General features: G+C 43.7%; 1 protein-coding gene across 10 annotated transcripts in view; it reads right to left on the bottom strand.

Moving 5' to 3' along the window:
- The window catches only part of CPNE1 (copine 1), a 797,848-nt gene that overhangs the window by 210,276 nt on the left and 568,547 nt on the right, over positions 1-19,025 (bottom strand). For 5 of the 10 annotated variants that reach the window (XM_069243860.1, XM_069243859.1, XM_069243857.1 and 2 more), the window contains 3 exons: positions 18,541-18,639; positions 14,973-15,059; positions 14,295-14,354 (listed from right to left, as the gene is read on the bottom strand). In XM_069243860.1, the coding sequence (XP_069099961.1) occupies positions 14,295-14,354; positions 14,973-15,059; positions 18,541-18,639 (246 nt within the window). Of the gene's footprint in view, positions 1-14,294; positions 14,355-14,972; positions 15,060-18,540; positions 18,640-18,703; positions 18,800-19,025 lie in introns of all 10 variants that reach the window. The other 5 variants (XM_069243864.1, XM_069243863.1, XM_069243858.1 and 2 more) reach the window with 1 other exon arrangement.

Here is a 19,025-nt window from a genome sequence, read left to right on the forward strand (position 1 = left end):
TTTGATTTATTCTAGAAGAGAAGCTGCAATGGTAACCTGTTTGACAATATTCCTCAAGTGATCTTTAGACAGACATAGTTTTCAGCCACAAATTCTGTAAATATTGTCAGATACTTGAACGGACTTAAAAGTCGATTTTATCTTCTATGAACCTCTAAAGTGACTAACCACCCTACCCTGGGAACTGGGTAAAGACAATGTCTCACTTAAAAGTGCTTCTAGAGGAATTGTTTGGATATAGTTTGTGTACATATGATCCAGTCTTCAATTAATACCCATTAATTGCCGCCTCACCAACTGTCTATTTATCGGGTGAAAGATCCTGGTTTTGACCAGGTGCCCACCAGCACATTGAAAAGGCCTAGTTAAAGGGAAGCAGAGGCTCCTGAGTAGACTGTGCAGAGTGAAGAACCTTTTTTAGAAAAGTAGTTTTGAGATTGTCCAATTCATAATGTGAGGAATAGTCTGCCACAGAAAAGGCATATTGTCTAGGTCTGGGTGGTAGAGTACAGGTCTCCAAAACAGACAGTACAACGTGTTTAGATCCAGTGTCGCTGAGATCGGTGTGTAATCGCACACTGGTGGTCTTGGTCGTGGCACCAATCACAATGGTATGCATGGCGCTAAGGGTAGAGCCATCAATGGCATTAGGAACAAGTTTGGTGGAGCAGAATCCATGAACAAAATCAGCCTCAAGGTGAGGTTGAGTGCAGCAGCTGAGGACAGATGTGCTAACAGCAGACCAACTGGAGGTGCCTCAGGTCCGAGGGGCCCAACGCGCTTCAGAGAGATCTCGTGTGGCACCAACACTGTGCTTCATGGTCGCCTTCAGTAGTGGGACGTCACTATCTGTTCAAGTAGAACTAGTGTTGGGCTCCGCTGGGGATGGAGAGTAGGGGGTCTGACTTCAGCCTAGAGGCGCTACTGGCGTGGCGTGGCTCAGAGTGGTGAGAGCAGTGGGATGAAGAAGGCCTATGCTTAGATTTCTTATGGTTCGTGTGGAATTTCCTTGCTTTACCTGAGGCCCATGACCTCGAAGATAACTGGGTACTGGAGCGTGCCAGCACCCTTCATTTTGATCGGAACCATCACACCTCAGACTGTGAGCACTTTTTCTAACTCCTAAGTTAAGGATCTGCTAGTGTGACTTGGTAGTTAATTTTTGCACAGCACATACTCCTTGCAGAGCAGTGTTTGGAGCCAAGGCACCATAGACAGACATCGAGGGTGCCCGTCACCCACAACACTATTTAAACCCAGTTGCTTTAGGGCATGACACTGCACACTGAAGAAATTTGAGGGAAAACATCTGTCAGAAGAAAGCATCTGATATCAGAACACAGAGCTGGCACATATATAGTGGTTCCGTCATGTATAGGACAGAACTGACAGGATGCAGAGCCACATAACGCAACCTGTCAAAGCGTAAGGGGATTGCTAGAAACGTTTCCTTATCCAGTCTGACACCTGGGAAATTCATGAGGTGAGAAATCTGTGGTTAGAAGTCTATTAGAAGTTGGATGTTTTAATGTAGCTTCGTACATGGGTTCAAATGTTCCTCCATTAACCTTGCTAAAACCAAGTTAAGGTTACACTGCAGAGTAGACGCTGTTCTGGCAAGGACCAGTAGTTTAGCCCTCTCCATGACTCTTACTTTATTAGGGGGATAGTGAAAACTTTCTTTGCATGCATTTCTCGTACAAAGGCTGCGATCGCTGACAAATGTACACTTAGGGAAGCATAGGATAATTTACATTTTGTTAGATTTGTGAGGTACCACACTTCGACTGTTTAATAATGCAAAAAGTCTAGGAATTTGTTGTCCTTAAACCATGCTAAGTATCTTTTGCACTTAAAGGCATAGGCTTTCTTAGTGGAAGGTCTCCTTGACACTTTAATAACTTTCAATGTTGCTTTTGGTAAGTGAAAATGTCGAATTTGTATTTCAGAAACCAGGCCATTGATTGCAGACTCTGGGTTCAGGGGAAACACCTTTTCCTGCTCTTTGGTCAAGGTGTCCTTGTGTAAGGGTATTCTGACATTGTGTTGGCTTTCCAGTTGTAGAAGGTGGGAGAAGCAAGGTTGTCACGGCCATATTGTTATTATGATCATGGACACTTTGGCCCTTTCTGGAACCTTCGGAACTATTGGTATTGAGAGACAAGCATATAGAACTATCCTGAACCAGCTGATCGTCAGAGCATCCTTCAGAGTCTGTGGGTAGTAGTGCTTGGATGGATGGTAGGACCAGCATTTTTTGATTTTTTTGTTTGCAAAAAAGACCAACTAACGTTGACCTCAGTGTTTAAAGGAGTGTCTAAAGTAGATTGGTTTAATTACCATTCGTGGGTGCAAGATGTTTTTCTGTTTAATTCATCTGCTTCTGTGTTGCCTACCCTGGGACATGAATTGCTATTTGTTAGAACTGGGCTTTTAGGGTGTCAGACTATGAACCCTGTACAAGCAGGAACCACCACTCTAGTCAGGGTAAGATAGATACACACTTAGAGATACCCGTGCTCACCCTCTGATAGCTTGGCACCAAGCAGTTAGGCTTATCTAAAGAGGCAATGTGTAGAATATTTGTGCAACACACACACAACACCACAATGAAAACACCACAAAAATACTTCACACATAGGTACCTTAAAATTTCCCCTGGCGTCAGTCTGGATTCAGAGATTATTCTTGAGTAGTTCCCCTGCGTGTCGTTAGGTGGGGGTCAATCAGCTCTGCATCTGTCATGGGCATCGTCTGTGCCGTATGAAGAATACTGACCACTAGTGTCAAAACTAGGGCCCTGAAAGAGTCTCTATGCCTAGAAATCAGTTCGCACAGTGGGGAGGATGGATGGGTCGGTAAGGAATCTGCAACTAGATATTGTCTCTACCAGATAAGGCGTTACCAAAGGTAAGTAACTTGCCTATCTGATAGAGATATCTAGCTGCAAATTCCTTGCCTTAGAATAGATACCCAAGCAACACCATCCCCGGAGGTCGGTCTACAAACTAAGATCATACTAGAAAGTCCTGCAGGAGCGAATTGGCAAAGTGCCAGTTCCTATGCACCTGACCGTCAAGGATGGAGTGTTTGGTAAACATGTGCAGAGAAGCCCACGTTACCACCTGAAAGATGTCAACGACTGGAACTCTGCGTGCTAACGAGTGGTTGCAGCTTTACCTCTGGTAGAATGAGCATGCAAGCCCTCAGGGGTTGCTTCTTAGCCAGTGCGCAGCACATTTTAATGCAGAGCACAACCCATCTGGAGTTGGTTCTCTTCTGCACTGCCCAACCTTCCTTCGCACCCACATAACCAACAAACAGTTGAACATACACCCAAACTCTTTGGTACAATCTAGGTAGAACACCAATGCCCTTTTTTGGGTCTAGGCGGTGGAGTCTCTCTTCCTTAGAAGGATGCAGGGGTGCATAAAAAGTAGGCAAGGTGATAGATTGGCCTACATAGAAGAGTGTAACCACTTTTGGTAGAAAGGAGGCCTTAGTGCAAAGAACCACTTTGTCAGAATATATGGAAAGGTAGGGCAGCTAAGGGGCAATGCCTGCAGTTCACTCATCCTGCGGGCAGAGGTAATGGCACCAAGGAAGGAAGGCTGTTTTCAAGGTGAGAAGCCAGAAAGGACAGTTGTGGAGAGGATCAAAAGGAGCGCACATCGGGAATGTCAGAACCAAATTCAAATTCTATTTATTCATAATGAATGGAGGCAGAGAAAACATAAGAGTAAGGCCTTTAAGGAACCTATTTACAACTGAAGACTTAAAGTTGATCAGGCAACTGCAAAAAAGCAGAAATGGCAGACAGATAACCTTTGAGAGTGCCCATAGCAAAACCCTGTTTGGCCAGAGAGAGAATAAACACCTCAGAAAAAGGGGCACAAAGGGGGTCCACAGACTTGTCTGTGCCCAATGCCACAAATTTTATCCGACAGTCGTATACCGTTTTGGTGGAGTGACGCCAGGCTGCCAAGATTACATTGCAGACTCCGGGCGGAGGATCAAAAGCTGTTAACTGCCACAGCCAAATTTCCATGCAACAGAAGATCCTCCTGAAGAGGCAGTCTGATAGGAGGATAGATGGCTATGTTCAATAGCTCGGGATACCTGACTCTTCGAGCCCAGTCCAGAGCCACAAGGATTACTTGGGCCTGATCTTTCTTGATCTCCTTGAGAACTCTGTGCAGAAGTGGTATGGGTGGAAAGGCGTACAGGAGGCCTGAGTTCCGCTCGAAACGAAAATCTTTGCCAAGTGATTGCCACTTTGGAAAATCCAAAGCACAATATTGCTGACAATGCACGTTCTCTGCGGAGACAAACAGATCTAATCAAGGCTCTCCTCACTGTTGAATGAGACCTTGCCCCACCTCCGGACGGAGACTCCATTCGTAATCGACTAAGCATTGTCGGCTGAGTTTGTCCACTTCGACATTCAGAGATCCCACCAGATGTTGAATCCCAGGGAAATGCCTTGTCCCAGCCTCATCCAGAGGTGCAGAGCCTCTTGAAAAAGGGTCCACGACCCCAACCCACCCTGCTTGCTGCAGTACCACATGGCAGCAGTGTTGTACGTTAACAAGTGCATAACCTTCCCCTTCAAAGAAGGAAGGAATGCTTTCAATGCTAGTCTGATTGCCTGGAGTTCCAACATGTTTATGTGCAGGCCGGACTCCGCTGGAGACCACATGCCTCTGATCTCCGCTTCTCCCAGGTGGCCACTCCAGCCCAGCAGGGATGCACCTGTCTCTACTGTCAGATCTGATTTGAGAAGGGAGTGGCATCTACCTCTGACCAAATTGCGGTTTGTTAACCGCCACTGCATATCTCATGTATTTTCCTCCGAGATCTGGATCATGTCGGAGAGATTTACCTGATGCTGCGTCTACTGGAACTTCAGGTTCCACTGCAGATCCTGCATATGCCACCTGGTATGTGTCACCAGCAGGATGCAGAAGGCCACGAGGCCCAGCCGCCTCAGTGTCATTCTCACTGAAATCCAGGATAGACGCTGAAAGATTGGTATCAAAGCCTGAATATCATGGACTCGCAGCTTGGGAGGTGTTAGAAAAGGGGTCTCTAGTTTGCAGTCAGTTCGTGCCCTGTCCAAGTAGGGACCCTCACTCTAGTCAGGATAAGGGAGATACCTGCTCAGATAACCCATGCTCACCCCTGTGGTAGCCTGGCACAAGCAGTCGGGCTTATCTCAGAAACAATGAGTAAAGGCACATAACACGCAGTAACACAGTGAAAACACTACAAAAGGACACCACACCAGTTTTAGAAAAATAGCTAATATTCATCTATATAAAACAAGACCAAATACAATAAAAATCAGACAAACCGTAATAAAAATATGAATTCTGCAAGAATGACTCAAAAATACAGTTTCCTGAAGTCAATAGCTCCACCTGGGGCTTTCACGGCATCGTGGTAAACAAAAGCAACAGTCAAGGTTGGCTGTGGCATCGCGGGACAGTTACAGTGTTAGAGAGACCCGAAACAGTACCTTTGGAATTGCAGGGCGTTGTGATCCTTGCGATGAGTCCGGAGAGTGATGTTGCGGTGTCGGTTTCCGAGGTTGGTGCGGGGGGTTGTCAGGCCCATGAAGTCACACACGTTGTGGATCGAACTCGGGCTGATGAAGTCAGGAGCGCTGGCATGGATGGTGTCGGGGCTGCGGTGCCCACAGGTCACCATGCAGGCAGTGGCTCTGTGACTGCGTCCAGCGGCGTCGGTGAGACCAGGGCTGCGGTGGGAAGCAGGGCAGCGCGGTGTCACCAGGTCACGTGCAGGCAGTGACTGCGTTGTTGCTTAAGCGCTGTCATCGGTAGGCCCAAGTCAGTGGTGCAGCGCAGGACGGGCTCCGTGCGGTGTTCACGGGTTGCGGTGCAGACAGCGACATCAGTTGACGACACTGGAAGTCGAAGGTGCTGGAGTTGGTGGACCGGGGCGGCGGTGCAGGACAGGAAGGTGCTTCATGCTCCTCCTGAGCAGTGTCCACAGGCCTTGGTGCAGGCGTCGGTGTCAGCAGGAGTGTCATCGTTGGGCATGCCCAGGCTGTGGTGTGAGCAAGGTGATGCCGGAGTGCGGGGCCCACAGGTCGCGGTGTGAGCAGTGGTTCAGTGAAGTCGACCGATGACTGCATCGGTGAGACCATGGTCACGGTGTGAAGCGGGGCAGTGCGGCGTTGGCAGGTCAAGGTGCAGGCCAGCGGCGTCGTTGACGGCGTCACAGTGGTCTCTCTCCTTGAACAGCAAAAAATACACACTTCCCAGTGCAGTAGGAAGATGAAACTGAAGCCTTTGATATCCAGTAGGAAGATGAAACTGAAGCCTTTGATATCCCCGAGACTTTGAACAGGAGGCAAGCTCTACTCCAAGCCCTTGGAGAACTTTCTCAAGAAGGATACACAGCAAAGTTTGCTCATTGCTCTCTTTTAAGGCAGAAGCAGAAACTGCAGGCCAACACAGCAAACGGGCAGAACAACTCCTTCAGCTCTACTCCTTGCCAGAGGTTCCTCTTGATTCCAGAAACATTCTAAAAGTCTGGGGTTTTGGGTCCATTACTTATACCCCTTTCTGACTTTGAAGTTGGCAAACTTGAAAGGAAAGTCTCAGTTGTTTGCAAGATCCTTCCTTGTCCAGGCCAGGCCCCAGGGGGTTGGAGACTGCACTGGGTGAGGGCAGGCACAGTCCTTTCAGGTGTAAATGACCACTCCTCCCTAGCTCAGATGGCTCATCAGTATATGCAGGCTACACCCCAGCTCCCTTTGTGTCACTGTCTAACGGAGAGGTGTAAACATCCCAACTGTCAAACTGACCCAGTCAGGGAATCCACAAACAGGCAGAGTCACAGGATGGTTTAAGCAAGAAAATGCCTACTTTCTAAAAGTGGCATTTTTGAACTAACAATCTAAAAACCAACTTCACTAAAAGATGTATTTTTAAATTGTGAATTCAGAGACCCCAAACTCCATATTTCTATCTGCTCTCAAAGGGAATCTACACTTCCTTGAAACAGTGAAGACCTTTTTTTAGCAGTATTTCACTGCAACACCCATCAGTACATGTCTTACCTTTAACATACACTACACCCAGCCCATGGGACTACCTAGGGCCTACCTTAGGTGTCCCTTACATGTAGCAAAAGGGAAGGTTTAGGTCTGGCAAGTGGGTACATTTGCCAAGTTGAACTGGCAGTTTTAAACTGCACACACTGACACTGCAGTGGCAGGTCTGAGACATGTTCATAGGGCTACCTATGTGGGTGGCACAATCAGTGCTGCAGGCCCACTAGTAGCATTTGCTTTACAGGCCCTGGGCACTTCTAATGCACTTCACTAGGGACTTACCAGTACATCAAATATGCCAATCATGGATAAACCAATCAACAGTACAATTTATATAGGGAGCACTTGCACTTTAGCACTGATTAGCAGTGGTAAAGTGTGCAGAGACAATAAACCGGCAAAAACAGAGTCCAGTACTCCATAAAAACAGGAGGTCAGAAGGCAAAAAGACAGGGGTAAGGCCAAAAGGAGACACAGTGAACTGAAAGTGCTTGTGGCATACTGTGAACTGCAAGTAACATCTGTGGGTAGGCAGGATGGGGATATGAAAATATGCTCCCTGCAAGTCCAACGCTACCATCCAGTCTGCTGAGTCCAGAGCATGCAGAACCTGAGCCAGTGTGAGCATTTTGAACCTCTCCTTCTCGAGAAAGAGATTGAAGAACCGAAGGTCTAGGATAGGGCGAAGGCACTTGTCCTTTTTGGGCACCAGAAAAGTAGCAAAAATAATAACCACAACCTACTCCTGGCACAGGGACCCTATCTATGGCTCCCCAGGCCAAGTGAGCAGTAACTTCCTCTTGGAACGTTACCAAATGATCCTCCATCAGCCATTGTAGCATGGATGGATGGGTAGTCTTGAAGGGGTGGGAGCAGCCCCTTTGAACTATTTGCAAAACCCACCTGTCTGATGTGATGGACTGCTAGCACAGCAGGTGATGGCGGACCCTGCCTCCGACTAGTCCCTGGTGGGGAATCACCAGACTCAGAAGGTTAGGATGTTGAATCCCACATCCCCAGTCATGTAGAGGCTGGAAAGCATGTGTGGCATGGTGGACGGAGGGGAAGGGACGTGGCTGGGTGGCCCTTCCATAGCCAGGAATGGGTAAAAGGCAGACTGAGTGGGACAAGGGGCTGCATGAAGGCCCAAAGATCTAGCCCTAGGACAAGAATCCTTGAATTACTCGAGCACCATGTTTGCTTTCTCTTTGAAAAGACCGGTGCCATCAAATGGCATGTCGATAAGATTAGCTTGGATATCCCCTGAAAAGCCAGACGTTCTTAACCAGGTGTGGTGCCTCAAGGCCACTGTCAAAGCAACCGCTCTGCCCAGTGTCCTGTTCACATCAGATCTTGAACTTTTCTGTGTCTCTCTCATCAGCAACTGCTTGGGAAAGTACAGTCTGGGCTTCCTCCAGGACCTGTGGCAGCACTTGCGCAACTGTATATCACAGCATGAGGGAATAACAGCCTAGAAGGTAAGTGGTGTTCACAGAACACAATGCCAGGCTGGCAGAAGAAAACATCTTCACAAGTGTATCCACCCTCTAGGATTCCCTATCTAGGGGGTGTGGAAGGGAAAGCGCCCTGGGAAATGGAGGCTTGGAAAACCATGCTCTCAGGGGTGGGGTGTTTCATCAGGAAACCTGAGTCACCCAGTGCAGGGTGATGGCAGCGGGCAATAGTCCTGTTCATGAGGCCCTGTGTTGTGTTTGGACCAAGTACCCAGAAGGACAGATGTAAGGGCTTCATTAAAGGGGAGCGGGGGATCAAAGGATAAAGTCCTAGGTTAAAGCACCTCTGTCAGGAGGTTAGTCCTGACTGCCACTGAAGGCAGCTTAAGGTTCAGGACTTTGGCTGCTCTCTGCACCACTATTGAATAAGAGGCTCCCTCCGCCGTAGCCACAGTAGGGGAAGTAGGGAAAGAGAGCATGCCAGTATCTGGGAAGGTATCCAGTCCACTGGCTTCACCCTGATCCGTATGCCAGTCCATGGGGTCTTGGAGCTGGTATTCTAAAGGGTCCAGCGACCCTTCCCCTTCTTTACCATAACCTAGCCCATTGTAATATGCCTGAGCAGCGGCTACGTGACGGATATTGCCCAATGGCAGGATCCGCAGGGCTTGAACTCGGACCATGTGGATCCTGCCCTGCGGAAGTAACCCTATTATTTGAAACCATTGGTTGGTTAACCATGCCTGCAGTGTTCTCATCCTCAACAGTTTCTCGACTGTCCTCACTGTCAGAATATGTGACATCAGGTACAGTTGAGTCTGTGCTAAGATTGCTTGCACCCTTCCTTGTAGTTAGATACAGCTAGTGCTTTGTCCAAGTCTTGTTTGCGTCTGGGTGGGAGAGGACTTTGCCTACTTTATGGTGAACTCTAGACTGTGTAACAGTGTGACCACTGTTGTGAAATTGTGTTGCCCCAGTGATAGTTGCCTGTTCTAGCTAACCAGTCATCTAGATAGGGGTACATATGAATTGTGTTTTCTGGGGTGTACTGTCACTCCCGCAAGTGTTTTTGTAAATACTCTGGGTGCGGATGTGATGTCGAAGGGTAGCAATTTGAACTGATAAAGGTTTCCTAGCATCATCAACCTTAGGTATTGTCTGTGTAAAGTGTATATAGGGATGGGGAAGTAGGCATTTTTGAGGTCCAATGTTGCCATGTAGCTCCCCTGTCAAGAAATGGAATAACATCCTGCAAAGTTTTCATTGGGAATCTTTGTGTTTTTATGTACCTCTTTACTAATCTTAGATCCAAAATAAGTCTCATAGTTAAGTTCTGATTGGGGACTAGAAACTAGACAGAAAACACACCGGTGTTTCATTTCTTCAGCTGGACCTTTTGCATTGGATCTTTTAGTAGCAGTTGCTGTATGTCTGTCTGTAGGATCTCCAATTTGTCCTTTTTGTACCCCTGATGCCTTGGTGGTTTGTCTACAAAGTCTATCCAATAACCATACTTTACAATATTTCCAACGCACTTGTCCCTGGTGATAGGCATCCACTGGACTAGGAAGTCTTCTACCCTTCCCCCACCCCATAAGTGTTTTGTGAGTGGGGCGTGGGAGGGGTAGAGATGAGATATTTTGAGGAGCTGGAGAAGGTGCCCCTGGAGTGGTGTTCTTCCTCTAAAGAAAGATATTTGTTTGTTGCTGGTGCCATTGCGACTGTGTAGAAAGCAGAGTACCCCTTGGGTGTATTTGGGCCTATGTGCCAGTATAAATGTCTCCATGGTTCTCTTCTGTCTGCAGGCAAACCTCTGTTACAGGACGGTCTTAAGATCAGTAAAGCCCCAATGGTCTTTGTTTCATTTGCTGTCTTCATAGCCTCTACAGGTTGTGTATCTCTGGACCGAAGAGTTGTCCGCCTGTAAGGGGCATATTATTAATATTTGACTGGGCTTCTGGTTTAAAAACAGATATATGCAGCCATGCGTGCCTTCTAAGCACTGTGCCTGTTGTCAGCTGCCAGCTAGCTGTTTCTGCTGCATCTAGAGCTGACTTTAGACAGGCGTTGGCAATATTTTTGCCTCCAGAAATAGGAATTTTGCTCTCTTTTGATGCTCTTCAGGAAATTGGGCCATGAGCTCTTCTATTTCCCTCCAATGTGGTGAGCCTTTTTTTTTTTTTTACGAGAGCATGGGAATTTTCTTTATGCCATTGCATGGCAGCTGCTCTCTCCATTTTCTTTCCACCACCATCTATTCTCCTACTTTCTTGATCAGGTTGTGGCCCAGTGGATGCTGATGACACTACCCTTTTCCTTGCAGCGAATACTACTAATGAGTATATCGCAACATGCCCTCCGATAAATTTTTAATCCATGGTACACGCCTTGTATTTCTTTCTGATATGTGGCATACTGGCCCTAGCTGTAGTCGGCCTGGTGAACACATTTTAACCCTGTTGAATTATGTTTGGCAAAATCAGGAGAAATCCGTTTCTCTTGTACAAAGGATTTAGGGTCACCAGGAGAAAATACATATCCTCCTTTTCTTCCTCCATTTCTACAGATAAAGCATCCTGCTGCCTTTTTGACTACCACGTGGTATACTGTGATGTCATCTGGAGGAGATGTCCTTGAGAGACCTCTTCCTGTGGTGAGAGTCTGCTTCAATGTTTTTCAACAAAACATTTTGCCCCAAAATGTGGAAACAGATGTCTTCGAAGTAGACTTGTGTGAAAGTGTATTTCATCTCCCCTAAGTCTGCATCTTATTATGGCTCTTGTTCAATGTCTTTGGCTGTTTATATTGGGCTTAACTGTCTTGAAAGCTTTCTTTGTCTTTATTAATTCCTCGATTTCGACCTCCAGAGTCCTTTTCTTTCTCTTGGCCTCAGCAGTGTCAGATATTTTACTGTCCCTTTGGGACTTTCTGTGACTGCACTTGATCCTCTCGCCCCTTTCGAAATTGATCATCTTGCGAAGTTGTGGCAATGCTCTTCAGGGCCGCCTTACCAGTATGTTACGCTATACCAGAAAGATGGGGATTGTCTCTAGCTCCTTTGATAAGAAAATTCGTATGCATCAAGTGTTTAGACCAGAGGTCTTCAAACTGGGGGGCCTCAAGTGATCCCAGGAGGGGCGGCAGACACTGGCCAAAAGAAGCATTGTACAGATAACATGCCTTTGTTTTAAGCAGAAGCTTGTTATTGCTTTTTTTTTTTTTTTAAGGTAACAGTAATTAACTGTAATGTTTAAAAAGGTCTAGACATACTGAAACATTGCCATCTTTATAAAACAATTGTGAAAAATTCTGAGGAGGGCCCCAGTGATTTCTATTTTTCAACACGAGGGGCGCGGCATTAAAACGATTGGAGACCACTGGCATAAAAGTTTGTGGCATATTACTGCTCAATGCCTTTGCTTTGGGGTCACAGGCAGCATCCTGGGTTCCTGCAGTCTCGACCCCCTCTGATGATTTATGACGGTGGGGCACTGTGGGTTTAAGGTCCACTTATACAAACTGGATTGTGTCCTCGAGGTCAGTCTCGTGTTCACCCTGATCTTCCTTAGTATTGTTGTCGGAGAAACCCATCTCCTCTATTGACAGAGCACCCCTTTCCTGCATCTTTAACCTGTACAACCCAGTTATGTCTGTTATAGTCCAATGTGCTCAAATTATCTTTGCACCATGAACAAGGGTTTATGTCTTAAAAACTGAGCAAAGACAGCAATCCTCTGTGTATGGTCTCTAGGATGCAATATATATATATAGACTGGTTGTTCGTCACTGAGGGTGAAACTGAAATGGCAGTTTTGGTAGAATTTAAAGATTGTGTTCATGCTATACATTGGCACTGAGGAACACCAGGGATTCCATGTGGACTTCTTATCAATCTCAGACTATGTTGAAGGACCCCCCCCCCCCCCCCCCCCGCAAACAAACCTTGAAAACCGGTCTGCAGTGTCAATCCCAGTGATATTTCTCGACTGCCATCGGTGTTTCCCTCAAGGTATCATCAAAAGAAATTGGGAAACTGATGGATGCACCAGTGGAAAGAAGGAATCTAATTTGGTAGGCGCACACACAGGGGCAATGTGGGATTACAGTTATCATACAGTGACCAACACTGTCCTCACTCACTATACATTTCTTTTACCAAATACATTGCCAGGCCCAAACACTAGACAGCAGAATGACGCAAAGCACGTTCAAATAGAAGACATTTCCTGCAGCAAAACCAGAATAGAGGCAGCAAAAACGTAACAAGTGTCTACAATAGCTCAGTCTCAAGTCCAACCAGCAGCCAAAAACAAAAGGAGCAAGCACAAATTCAATGGCGCACTTAACTTCTCAAACCTCCAAAAGATCATTGGAACTGAGGCTGAATGAAAGTGGACTGTCGGTGAACACCGTGAACTCTATCATTACAGCAGCAACCAGCCCATTAAACTGACAAAATCTAGAGTGAACTAGGCCCTTTTTGGCAAAGCTAACCCTAAGACTCAAAGTTTAAAAGAAAACTGTCTGCGCTCTCTTAAGAGGACAGATTTTATAGCTCGCAGAAATCTTATTAAAATCCATGTGGAATGTAAATATAAGGGAGCATAAAGGCCATGCAGGCCAGTGTTAAGAATAAAATATAGAATGACATTGAGAAGCGGGATTGTGGCAACTAGGATGATGGAAAACAGGATGCCATGGCACAGGGAGAATGGTGCTAGTATTGAGTGAGCAATGGCTGCGAGACACTACATGACATGATAGCTGAACCTTTTTACCTAAGCCAAACGTCTCTCATATGGCGCATTATATTTATGTCACACACAGTATAAATGAATAGAAAGTTAAAGAAGAGTGACCAGGTACCCTTTAGAAATTAAATTCATCAAATGGTGAGTGTGGAAAAGGATCCATAATATGGAAAATCCAATGTTCGAGATTTAGTGGTTAGAAAAAATGAATTTCCAGCACTTGTATCTTCCATAAATTAATCCATAAATTAATTATTTATGCCTCAATGATGAGCATACAAAGGATAACTAGAATGTTAGTCCCAAGGGGCTATAGAAATGCACTATATAAAACTCCAGGGAGCCTCAAGAAAGCTACAGGGTTATTTAACCATTATCTTTCGTGAAGGTTTTGATTTCGTTTGCTTCGGGTGGCATTCTTTTTGAAAACCTACTCAATGACAACAACGCTATTACCACACTGTTGTTTAAATGTCCCTGGCGTTAAAATGATTAACACCTAGAACAAGAAATGCATTGCAATTTATAAAGGATTTTGCACGCACGAACACAACACTTACAAAATCATGCAAGGCCGACGTAAACACAGGGCATGCACAACAAAGCAGACACACTAAAAAATTAAAGCAGGGAAAGCATACTGAAGGCTGTTATGCATAGAAGGGCAAATAACTGGATCGTGGGCCTCCGATTTCCACTGCCATGTTACTGCCAGCCCCAAAACAACCTGGTTAAAAGAAAAGGGGAAACAGCAATAGAGCTTTTACATAAAGAGAAGAAAAGCAAATGCTTTTGAAATCTAGTTTACGCATAATCTTTAGCTATGAAGAACTCAAGCAGATTAGTGGGAATTACTTAAACATTAACACCACAATCCTAGAGTTGTTTAAGAAAACAAAAAACGCTTAGCATGCTTCAAACATTGTATGCATCTACCAAGCACATCTGAATTGTAAATGCAGTGGTTTCACCACATCCAAACATGTTTACCCAATATGAACACCTTACCGTGAAATTTATTTGGCAGCCGCCCATTACAAAATCTAAAAAGGAATATTCCGTTTCAATCTGTAACAGACCAACAAGCACAAGTTAGAAAGTAGTCTAGATGTGGAAACACAGCTGCACAAGCATTTGCAATGTAATGGGTCTCGAGTTTTCTCAAGTTAGAGCTATTAGCGTTTTAAACTTCAGACCTTACTTTTCTTGCCACAAACTGAAAAGGAAAAGTAAAACAGTTTCACATAAGCCAGCCGACAAGAGCACTAAGCAGAGACACAAAGGAAAACAGAAGTTCACTTGCAGTTAAACGTATCGGCAAAAGTGCAATTATCAATGCAATTATCAATGTAACAAAGTCGATGTCATGCAAAGCACTCGATTACTGCCCAGTGAGATCGCGCTGCCTACGAAATAAAGAGAAAAAGTAGTCCAGAAACCATACAGAAAAGATCGAGCCTCATATGTTTTCAGTAGCTGGCCGGTGCGCTCCAGGAGGGCTAAACACCATAAAAGGCATGACGTGTGCAGGCCTTTCACTAATGAAATCAAGCAAATTTCAAAAGGCAAGCCCACGAACCAACCAAATTGACGGGCGTGGTTAAAAGCCCACAGAGAGATTACACCAGGGACAGAGCGCGTTGCACACTCGACCCTAATAAACGTGTGCCAGAAAGAAATGAATACCTTGCAGGATTTTACTCGAACAATTCCTGAATTTTTGTAGCTCTTCTTCTTTTGCTTTTTCTCAGGGTGAATACAGTCAAACTCAACCTGCAAAGGGAAATGTGTTTGAATAAATCAAATAATTGTTACTCTCCAGAAGCTACATGCCCAGATTGGCCACCCTAAAAGCAAGGTTTAGTACATTCTGGTAAAAAGCGCAACAGTTTTAGTTTGTTCATTCTATGAATTTCCTTTTTACCTCTATTTCTGATAGCCCCACAGCACGCTTTAGTGGGAGAAAACCAAAGCAAGTAAAATTGCTGCGATTCTAAAATGAATGAAATAGTAAATTGAAATATTAATAAAGGCAAGAAATCAACTTAAAATACATTTAAGGTATTAGCCCCAGACCAGGCACTGCTTCAAAAGGTAATATGATACCAACAAAAAGTTCAGCAGGATTTATAGTGTGTTTATAAGTTCTATGGCCCTGCTTGGCTACACTCGATCCAGTCAGTAACCCTAAATGGCATATAAGACTATTATTACAAGGGCAGATGAAAGCATTACACTATATACAAACAACTTTGTGTTGTCTATTGTATTTAAGTATTTAACGCCCGTCCTATTTATGTGGAACTGTATAATATTTCAATCTATACCTTCATATTAGATTTGTTTTTGGTCCATAAACATTTTTAATACTTAAATTAAACATTCTTGAGTTGAAATCCTTTATGTCTGAAGATATAAACTTTGAGGTTCACAAGCTGTTTGAATAGAATGTGCTCCCATTTGCCACCTGTACTAATTATACTAGAGGGGCTATGAGCCAATATCATCTCAATGGGCACTGAAGCATTACACCTAAAATTCAACAAAGAGGAACAATTGGAATATTCTCAATGACAAAACTACCCAATTGCAATGTGTTTCAATTATGTTTAACAAACATAGTCAAAGGAATTTGGAAAGGACTGAAAAAAATCAAGCCAATCTTTTCTCGCCTTAAGAATGTTGTCATCACGAAGTAAACTAATATTATAAGACACTAACCCATCCAGAGTAATTCACTCAAATAAAATGGTTGTCTTGTGAAAGAGCATCACTTGACTGTGCCATTATGCTTTGAAAAAGAGCAATCATCTACATATATAACTTGTGTAAACAGATTTCGTGTAAACGTGCTGCACTGCAAAACCATATTTAACAAAGTTTACATTAAAGTAGAAGCCAGCAAATACCTAATGTAAACCGCATCTATGCAATTATTATTCCAATGTATTAGGTGTTATGATTTCTAGAAACAATATAATTCTATAACCATTTTCTCTGTGTGTAGTGTTTATGAGAATTTAATGTATAACTTTATAATCAAATGTGTGTAAAAGTTCTGTGTTGAACAGGCGGGAGTTAAGACCTGTGTTTTATTTTTCAATTTAAACTTTCAATGCTAGGTCTGTTCTTGTTATTTAATCTTTTGATTTCCAGTTGCCTCTGTACCAGCCTTCAGTTAATAAGGAGCACATTGATAAGTACAGATAAGGTGGCGTGAAGATGGGTTGCCAAGGCTGTGGAGCAGTAACAAGGATCTATAAGAACAGCTCCCCTTTCAGGTTCCTGGACATTAGAGCAATCCAAGGTTGTGCAGATGTGTACTGGAGAGAATGAACGCTAATTGAGTATAATTCATAATGGTGTCCTGTCAGGGAAATTTCATTGGCTGTGATGTTAGCTACTGGAAGGTTCAGAAGTTGTTTAGTTAGTTCAGATTCAGAGTCCTTTTGTCCCTTGACTAGAGCAGACCTTTAGAAAGGCACAGACCTCCTCCTTTTAGTTAGAATAAGGGACTTTACGCTACTCACATCTTTCTTGGCAGAACGTCTACTGAAGTTTCTGAAATGCAGACCTTTTTCTCTGAACTTATCCTTAGGTTATTAGAATACTTTGGAATTTATATTCAATGATCAGGTAGGAACATCTGATCTTGAATTCAGAGCATCATACCCTTTTCCTTACTTACTGCATTGTTGCCATTGAGCTATTGGTCTTTTACATGCTGGCGAAATTTAATATTGTTCAACACTTTCATTCTCCACTCTCTACATATGCAGTATGGCCTCTATGTTGAGACTGCCTGTTGTTCCCAGCTGAAAATCGATTAAACTTATATTATTGTGTCAAATTGATCGGTCTTATTTTATTAACAGATTTCCCTCTAACAGAAGACAAAGATTATGATGCCAATTTGGGGAACACCCTTGTTATACTGAGGTACTCTGATGTGTTGCACATACCCCGGGGGTTCAGGGGTATTTGGATGATGGCCGTAGACACACACAAGCTTCAGATGGCTGACAACGTGTAACATCAGAGTACATGCATTATCCGCTTTCCTAAACTCCCCTGACGTATTATCTTTGTTAACTAAAATGAAAATAAAGGTTTTTTTTCTTTTTTTCTTTTTTAAGAAAGGGGTGCATTGACTGGAACAACTTTGCCTATGAAATAGGTCAACATCCCGTGCTTGGGAACAAGATGAGCTCTTTACTTATGTCTGGATGATGAACCCCAAATATCGTGATAATGACAAAACACCAACACAAATGATTTATTCTAGTTTAAGTGAATTGTAAAAGCCTTACATTATAGCAAATAGGTATCTGTAAGTAGGTCTTGAATTGGTCTTTAATCCCATAATTTTTTAACAACCGACTCCATCACCAACAGTATCTTTCTGGTCATTATACCTTACAAAAAATACAGTATCTCCCATGGCACACAGTTGCATATGTTGTGCATATTTAATTTCTTCTTTTAAAGACTTTAGAGTGTGTTTTAGTTTTGTTGTTGATAATTTTGGTGAACAGGCTACTATTTAAAGTACAGTTTATTCTGTGTTTTTAAACTTTTGCTGGATGGGCAATCACACACAAACACACGTTAAAGATTACTTCATGTTTTACGAATAAAGTTAGCTGGGAAGAATTTGCGAGCTTCCGGACTTCGCTGCCATGGTTCGTGTTGATCCAGTCGTTGGGTCTTATTGCCAAAACTCCAAAGGGGGAAGGTGTTCATTTTACTCAGAACAGTCCAACATAAAATAAACAACAGTACCGATGAATCCTAGTATAAGCTGGCTCACTGAGTTCTGTTTAAATTGGCATTCTTACCTACATTCAGGCTGTAAAGCTCGCAAATAGAATTATAAGGTCACATTTGTACAAAAAACAATGTATGTGTAATAATCATCCATCATTGGGCATGCATTGGCAATCAAATAATTAAAATGTTAATAGTCCCACAGGTTTAGATTCTTAAGCCCACACCACTGATTAGTGTGTTACAGACTGTGGTGGATAATCAGTTTTTGTTGTTTTTGCAGAAGAAAAACAGGTTTGGTAAGATGGAAGTTAGCATGATACGCGATTTAACTTTTTTTAATTTTGCCTATTAAGAAATATTCGCAATACAATTAAAAGGATGAGCCCAAACAAACATTGAGATGGCAGACTTTCAAAGCATTCAGTAATTAGCTGTTCCTTTGTTAAAGCAGATGAAGAGGAAAAAAGGAAAAAATTCAGCTCACCGGCGAGCTTCCACTTGCTTTCTGCAGCTGAGACAAGTTAGTTTCAAATGTGCCTATCAAGTCATGTGACCCATCGCTATCATAATCAGTACAATGTACCTGAAAAAAAGGAAACAGCAGGCAACGGAGAGACATTTAATGAAGGAAGATAACAATAGCTCACCACTTGGTCTTTGGCTTCAAGCAGCTTGGCGGTGGTACATGTGAACTCCCCTATCAAATCTGAACTGGTACTGTCATCCATATCACTAACTGTAACCTGACAGCAGAACAGACACTGAATGTAAGCCCAACAGGAAGTAACTGTAAACAGTGCTTAAGCAAAAAATGTCTAGGAGTTGGCTAACAAATATAAAAGGTTACATTTAAAATGTTCAAGGAAAGTAATCTTCATACATAGAAACCTTTAGAGAATTCACAAATATAACACTCTCTAAGTATTATTCAATAGAGGTAGGCAAAGAAAACAAAGAACATACATTTGG

This window comes from Pleurodeles waltl, chromosome 7 (genome assembly GCF_031143425.1).
Source record: "Pleurodeles waltl isolate 20211129_DDA chromosome 7, aPleWal1.hap1.20221129, whole genome shotgun sequence".
Classification (NCBI taxonomy): Eukaryota; Metazoa; Chordata; class Amphibia; order Caudata; family Salamandridae; genus Pleurodeles; species Pleurodeles waltl.